General features: G+C 36.5%; 1 protein-coding gene across 1 annotated transcript; it reads left to right on the top strand.

Moving 5' to 3' along the window:
- The first annotated feature begins 537 nt into the window (after positions 1–537).
- On the top strand, positions 538–5,686 carry LOC139117247 (heat shock 70 kDa protein-like). Its single transcript, XM_070680193.1, has 3 exons — positions 538–1,270; positions 2,243–2,475; positions 2,797–5,686. The coding sequence occupies exons 2-3, from the start codon at positions 2,272–2,274 to the stop codon at positions 2,875–2,877; spliced, it is 285 nt and encodes a 94-aa protein (XP_070536294.1). The 5' UTR covers positions 538–1,270; positions 2,243–2,271; the 3' UTR covers positions 2,878–5,686.
- Positions 5,687–8,617: the final 2,931 nt, after the last annotated feature.

Below are 8,617 nucleotides of genomic sequence, written 5' to 3'. Positions count from 1 at the left end.
TTTTGTCGACAGAGTTTAATATAATTACCTCTGCTCGGCGTTTTAGATACCCGGCTTTCTGGTCAAAACGGCGTAGGTAGTCATTGATTCCTACCACCGAGCGGCGTTAAAGACTGGTTTGTGTTTGCTTTTGGTTCGAGCCACCGCTCATTGTCTCTGTATTTACCTTTTATATATTTTTGATATTTTGATGTATTGTATTTGAACCGGACTTTTTATTGCCCATGTTGGGGCTGAAAAAAGTTCTGTTGAATTTAATTGAATTAAATGATTGCCAGAGCATAGATTGAAACAAGTACAGACATATCCAACTCAATTGTCAACTTGATAACAATATAGTTTTCCATATCAGTCCACAGTAGGCACTTTGTGCATGGATGTGGAGGGGGCATGTTGCCATAAAGCTAATACGGTAGTGTGAGTAATTCAGTATAAGGGTGGCAGCTTGTTACAACAGGGGATTTAGAATTAGCAAACATAGAAATAATGTCTTGGATGATATCATACACTGCACTGCTAAATGTATTGTTCGAGCCGAACTTGTCATCTCATAAATATCTGCGTTAAGTGTATAAAGAATCACCACTTCTTGCATGTTGTCCTTGAAGCGCATTTCAGAGGGAAATGTTTCTTTCGTTAAACATTTTTTGAATTATAATCGAGGGTCCACTGTGGTATAGGAATGAGTTGCAAGTTATTGCACTTTAAAACAAAATGTTGCTTTTGAAAATAGTAAATAATTGCATGTCACAGAAGTATGTAAATAGTAATTCTCACATAACAAGGTCCGATGTTCCTAGGAAGACCTTTTTATTTTAACGCTTCCTAGAAAGTCCTGAGAAATTGAAAATCTCCACCTGCCCAGTTTTTTAAAACGACACGATGATCAGTCATGAATACATGGTATCTTGAAAACGGTATTTTGGATCTTTGAAAGACCTTGGAAATTGTTAAAGTCCTGTGCTTTTGGGTGATGTTGGATGTATGTACCCTCTGATAAATTGATACCTTTACAACACGTCAATGTTCAATTCATGTTCAAGTTTGCAAGATTACTTTCTTTTGCATCAATTTATTTGTAAATCTTGTATTTTTTATTTCTGACAAAACCTTTTGGGGAAAATTGAACTGATTGGTATCCATCCAGCGCCCCGTGGTGTACCGCAGATAGAAGTGACCTTTGACATTGATGCCAACGGTATCCTGGACGTGTCTGCTGTAGACAACAGCACTGGCAATGAAAATAAGATCACCATCACGAATGACAAGGGTGAGTATTCGTGAACTTTTGTGCAATCGGCTTTGGTCGAAGCCTCAACTGTGATCTGTTATATGTCTACTATTGTCTGTCGAAGGTGGTGCATTCTATTTTCGGAGAAAATATTTGAAACCTTTTTCTGTTGGTGTCAACGTTAGCATATGTGTAATGCTACATATTTTGTTAAAAATACTACAAATGCTAAAGTTTTTTATACCGAGAAAGACATTATCAGTATGCTTGATTTCCTCATCGACAACATGTTTGTTGAATTTGGAGGACACATTTTCCAACAGTGTATAGGAATTCCTATGGGCACTAACTGTGCTCCATTACTTGCCGACTTATTCCTGTACTCATACGAGGCAGAATTTATCCAGAACTTAATTAAACAGAAAAAGGTCTCTGTAGTTAGAACTTTCAACCTAACCTTTGGATACATAGACGATGATGAGCTTCCAAGGAATAATTCCAAATTCAGTGATTATCTCGCTATGATTTATCCTGCAGAATTGGAGATTAAAGAAACTACAGAGATCACCTCTTCTGCTTCATATCTGGATATGTTCCTTGAATTTGATTATAATAGTCACCTTTCTACTAGGCTATATGACGAGAGATGATTTCAACTTTAGTATCATCAATCTCCCACACCTCATCAGCAATATTCACCAGCTTATGCGCTATACATTTCACAACTTATTCGATATGCAAGAGCGTGCAGTTCATGTGGTGATTTTATAGAGAGACATAGCAATCTCTCTTAGAAACTGTGAAATCAAGGTTACACAAGAGAAAGACCTGTCTCTACATTCAAACTAAGTTCATAACTATTGTATTAATAATTTTGACCTAGTGTTATCAGATTACGGATGCGTATGATTGCAATTATTCATATAGAATGTTTGGATCAGGCAAAGAACATAGCGATTTGGAAGTTGTGCAGTATCAATGACTCTCAATTATGCTTCTATTGTCTTACAGGACGTCTGTCCAAGGAAGAGATAGAACGTATGGTGCAGGATGCCAAAAAGTACAAGGATGAAGATGAAGCTCAAGGGGAGAGAATTTCAGCCAAGAACAATCTGGAGAGCTATTGTTTCAACATGAAGAACACTGTTGAAGACGAGAAGCTGAAAGACAAGATCAGCGAAGAAGATAAGACAAAGATTATTGAAAAGTGTCAAGAAGTCATCACCTGGCTTGACATCAACCAGGTATGTGAATTTGTTACAGGTCAGGTTATAATCTAAGGAATATAGTGACAGTAAAGGGAGTGCTGAATTAACAGGCGTAGAGTAACATAAATATCAATAATCATGGGTAATATTGTCATTGGACTCAGCTTCGTTACAACGTTAGGAAGCAACAAAATTCATCAAGAGTACACAGTGTTAGTATGACCCCAATGACAGCTACGGCGAGATGATCGACCCTGTTTGTTGTTACATGAATGTTTGAAAAAGGATTATTAGTTTAAGGAAATTACTTATATTCAGGAAAAGCAAATAGGATGCATTTCTAATTCCCTCCCACAGACTGCAGAAAAGGATGAATATGAAGACAGGCTCAAAGAAATTGAAGGCATATGCAAACCCGTCATCACTAAGCTATACTAGACTACAGGTGGCGCCGGAATACCTAATTATTTCAGTAAAACTAACGCCGTTGCTAAGGAAGGTGACAGTTCTCGCCAAACAATTGAAGAAGTTGACTAAAATCACACATCCTCTGATATTAGAGAGATGTCCATTTCCAGCTCGCAATAGTAGCAAGGTAGTTCAAAGCGAGCCTCGTGTCACAAGATTAATGAACTATATAATTAGAAATTTACAAAAGGGAATAGAGTTACAGCAATTTCCTGAGATTTAAAAGTTGTCACAGTCTTGAAAATTACCAAATCTGCTTTGATTTGGTTTTATAAAAACATCAAAATGTGATTTTGTCATTTCAAGCTTTAATTGCATGGAGCAACTGTAGGACCTACACAGAAATATAGACTGCAGTCTATAGTGATGTTTATGAGTTGTAACCTATACATTTATACTTACGAATATTCAGTGGGTGCAAGTTGTGAAAAATGTTTATTAATATTATTTCTGTTACAACCTCGTGAGATTGGTACAAATGACTGTGTTTGGGAAGACAAGTAGCACAACAGTATACGGCGTATGTAAACATGCGACAAACAAGAAATGTTATTTTGTGTTCCCAACAATACATAGCATTATGTTATTGTCCATCCTCTATTTTAGAAGATACGTTGGCCGGATTTTTTTCCCACATGTACGTGGGCAACATTTTACAAAGTTTTTAACCATTGAATACAACATCTCTTTTCTAGACTACTTACAAAACTATTGAGCTCGATAAGTATTTTGTTATTAAACTACTCAATTGATAGCCTATCCGTAAGTTACGTGCAATTGAAGCTTGTAATACATGAATGCAATTGATGAACATATATTATCAATGAAAAAGCACTGATTATAATTTTAAAAATCCATGACAAAACACCCACCAGAGTAATCTAACTGTGCAAGCAGCGATGATTGTTCCAGTGCCATTATCATACATCGTTTGTCATTTTTAAATTCAATTGTGCGTTGCCCGGCAGCATACAAATCTAGTTGCTCATCAGAAGTTCAATGACACCGGGAGTAAGGAAAACCAAAATTTGCATGCATCTTGAGAAAAACCTAACCTGTGCTAAATTTGAATGCATATAGGCAAGTATTAAACTGTTTTTGTTACATACAAGCATGTCAGAAAGGAACATGCAAAATATGTATTTCAGAGTACTGCAAACTGTAATATTTGAAAACAAGGAAAGAAATTCCTTTAAATGCCAATATGTATTATGAACTTGATTGCACTTAAAGTGTAGTATTCATTTGAAGCATTGTAATAGGGTAGAGAGGAGAAAAAGGAGACAAGTGAAAGTATTATCCATACCTACATTGAGGAATTCTAAGCATTGACTCTGCCCTTATGTGTTTCTGGTGAATGCGGTCATTACAGCGCTTGTCATTTGAGTTTGGAGTTTCAGTGTTTGGCAGATTTCTTGACTGTAACATTTAAGTTTGTTTACTCTGACACACAACATTAAAGGATGTGACGATTGTCTCACATTTCCTTGTCGTGCCGAATGTTTCAAAACAAACCACTGCGGCAAAGCTTTTACCTTTTCGTAAAAGTGGCAGTTACGGTATTTTCTTCTGACTCAGGCGTATGATTGGCTTAAAACTTCGTAGTCCTGTTAACCCACAAAGGTAGCTCACAGAGTGTGCAACCTCCATGGTCAACCACACCGCAAGGCTCGCCCATTTTAAAATCAAGGGGTGTTATTTGCAAAGATAAGTCATATTTTAAATATCCAAATCGATGCAGAAATTGAAGCTGGTCGGATCTTTATGGTAATGATCAAAATTATCAACAAATGTAGCTCAAGGCGTGCTCCTAATTCGTTATAAGTTGTGGCCAACGGCTCATCAGTTTTAATGGCTTCTATGAACTCAACGGCAACATCTCCTGAATCAATACTAATTGTTGACCACTGTAAAGCAGTCTTGCAAAACAAACACCGAAATTCTCTTAACTGTCGATGCTATCAATCAAAATATCTCTCTTCGCCGTTTGTACGTATGGTCGTGGACAGTACTCATCTCTACTGTCTATGGTATGATCTACAAAACCAATCGCCTTTTCACCACCAATGTCTTCGTATTTCGCGAACTTTCGGTTGCCAGCTATCCCTATAACTTTTGCTTTTCCACGAAAACGGGCGTACGTTCTTCCCTGTGTATAGTACAGTCTTGCGATGCACTACTCCAAGACAATAAATATGAGAATATATGACAATAAACCATTGGCCAAACATCACACGGACATGTTTCATTTTTGTCTAAGACTTTCTAAAAGACATGAACAGACATATGTATATACAGTTTGACCGAGACTGCGAAGTTTTGAACCAATCATACGCCGGAATTGGGGAAAAATACTTTTTCGAGGGTAAAAGTTCTGATATAGTTTATTTATTTTGTATGGTAAGACACCTTGCGGCAATCGACATATCCATTGATGTTGTGTGTTAGAGTAAAACAACTTGTACTTCACAGTCAAGAAATCAATGTGTGCCAAACACTGAATTTCCAAACTCAAATGACAAGTGCTGTAATTCACTAGTTGTCAGCAAACAATGCTCAAATAAAATTTGTGAAATAATGCAGTCAATATTCTGACTGAAGAATATGTGACAGAATAAAAAAAATTCAAAGGGTAGTCTTCTCACTTTGTAGTGTCTCAATCACTATCTCACATCTGTTCACTTCCATCAAGCAAACATTTTTGAGTCAACATACAGACTTTGACATTCAAATTCCAGAGATTAAGTATATCCTTAACATCATATGTTAAAGTCTTTACTCTTAGACAATAAAATAACTAGTAAGTTCTAGTTTAGTTATCAAGCTAGCACCAGCGTCTGTCCTTGTGTTTTTACACACATTACACACACAGACATACACACATAACAGGCGTAATTGGATAACATTCATTCATTCCATTGTTGTGGTGGTACCTTGAATGACGAACTTCGACATTTCCGTGAATCATTGTAGATTAGGCACGTCGTCGTTGGCCAGGCACAGGCAGATTAAATACGTAGAGATCGCTATTTACCGCAGACGATATCCATTGAAATTGACAATTTTCACAACATGCACATAAGATATTATAAATTGGGCAAACTGTAGATAGGGCTGCTTACTTATCGGGAGAGGATCAACATCGGGCAGACATCTCTAGTATTGTTGGATGTTGGTTGTCTGTGCGTGGGTGTACTTTTTCACAATTTTAACAGCCCGGCGACTAAGGATTTATTGTGCTGTTCTTAACGAGCTAAATTTAAACTGGTGTAGATTTGGAATGATAAGGCGAGGTCACCAAAAACCCGTACCGTGCGTTCAAACACTCTACATATATCTCGTCATTTTGAGTGATGCTTGCTTGTGCTAGCCAAGAGAACAACGATAGCTATGCTTGTATGTTTTAGAGTCGTGAGGTCGATCAGTATTTTCAAGAACAGTCAGCAAGCTCAACAAACCTGAGTGTAATTTTCAGACCTGTAAATCATGTTTAACAATCTGCAAAGTACACTGCAAACATTACAGTGGGCAAACTTCACATAAGGCCACTTCGTTCTGGGCCAAAGATTGTTGTGGTGCTGATCTCAAGTAATTTCAACCGCGATGTCTTTCCCTCTCCATGTCCTACAAAGCATGAGTACGTGCGAAGGTGAATCATCACAATGCAAGATATCACATTTTTAAAAGTGAATCTAAGCTTTAATGACCGAAACATTTACAATAAAAATAATACACAAAATTACAACATAGAACAAGTATGACTTATTATGTGTGAGATATTTTGTAAGATGTATGAAATAATTTTAATTCATCCTTCATTAATCATATCAAACAGATAATCTAATAACTCATCTGGTACTAGCCATTGTGTAAACATTATCTGAGAATTTATTTGGCTTATCGCATTATTTCCTTAACTTTATCAGAGAATTATCACACATTAACAAGTGTCTAAAAGGTATTTACGAGTTGTCAAGTATCAACCTTGGTTCAATATTTGATAACAAATTAAAATTGTAATTAAATACGGATGCTATCATGAAGAAAGGACAAAAATGTTAATTTGTAATATTTATGGAAAGTGCGTTCCGTAATGGTTGATAGAGAAATCTTATGCCTTCTTCATAGATTTTACATTGGAAGCGTGATTTCATCCGTTATTTCATTCAACTTATTCAAATAAGTTCCAACAGCGCCCTCTCAATCCATTTCCCGTGACATAAATAGCAATTCACCTGCATATCCGCACGCCAGTTTCCAACCTTGGGCGTCGGACTGCAAGGTGAGTACTTTTATCTCAAAATCACATATCATTTTCAATCGATCGACTTTGTCAAACAATTCCACAGTCCAAAGTTTTGTAAAGCAATGTTTTTTTCATGTACAGCATTTATTTATCAGTACGATCTTTGTACATTCAGTTATACAGTACACCTGAAGAAGCTCTAGTTATGGAGCGAAACGTTGTGTCACAAGTTAATTAAAATACGTTCGGACCAAACAACTTGGTGTGGTAGTGTGTATCAATCAAATTATATATATATATATATATATATATATATATATATATATATATATATATATATATCAGAACACATTGACATATTTACACAGGAACGCGTTATCTTCCGAGTCTACCATGCCAACAAGTTATTTACAAACAAAACCAGTAATTATGGCAATTTCTTACTTTAAATTAATATTTTTTTGTATTATTACCAAATAGTGCGTCTGTCATTCGAAATGGAGTGCAATTTCGCCGCTTGTACGAAGGGAAAACTTATCTTTATGCAAATTATAGGTTAGTGACGTCACATTAGATTTCCTGAGTGCTGATAGGCTATGAAGTACCCGCTTTCTGATGATGTAAGTATGTACAAAAACATCGCAAACGACGTCCCAGTGTTTCAAGCCAGAGGTATTGATTTCGCACAGTGTTCGACAGTTTAATGGTATTGTCAAGTAAGACGTAAGGCGTGCAACTAACTAAACCTAGTGCGTGTCTCACAACATGTGAAGTGTGGGATATCTTTTTGGTCATTTTTTTTATATTTCAGTGGTATTTATTAAAAGTTGGGCGCGAGCCGTACACTGTTACGTAGAGACCAATAGCGTTTTGATGAACCCTGCGCAAGCTGTCAAATGACAGTTGTCGTTTAAATTTGATTGACATACAGAGCAGTTTTATTTCGAATGTCCGGTTAGTGTCCACCCTTAGTATTTATATAAGAACAGTGACATTACGCGTCATCTTGAAATACCATTTTTACCATCAGATGGAAATATGATATTCATATTTGTTAATAATTAATATCATATTAAGATAGGTTTGCAGGGCTAACTGGCACGGCAAGATGTCATTCATTCCCAACGCTGTCCGGCGTCAAACACTGTCTTGTATTTGTTTTAGGTCATCGTTCAGCGTCTATGTACGTTTTGTATGTTTCTAATATTTTGATATATTTGCTCAACACTTTTTGTTGCCAATGTTCGGGATATATAAAGTTCTCTTGAATTGAATGGAATTGAATTGTATCTGCAAAGATAGTTTAGAAAACTTCAATCTTGTCTGTTCTCTCTGGGCGGGGGCACTTGTTCAGAAAAGAAGTAGGGGTGTGCGTCCGCACTTAAATACCCTGGGCCTAATTGAGACCTAAAATCTCTTTATCTAAACATCCATTTAGACTTCTATGACCTTTTACCCAGGTCA

This window comes from Ptychodera flava, chromosome 18 (genome assembly GCF_041260155.1).
Source record: "Ptychodera flava strain L36383 chromosome 18, AS_Pfla_20210202, whole genome shotgun sequence".
Taxonomy (NCBI): Eukaryota; Metazoa; Hemichordata; class Enteropneusta; family Ptychoderidae; genus Ptychodera; species Ptychodera flava.
This window is presented reverse-complemented; position numbering and strand designations above follow the sequence as displayed.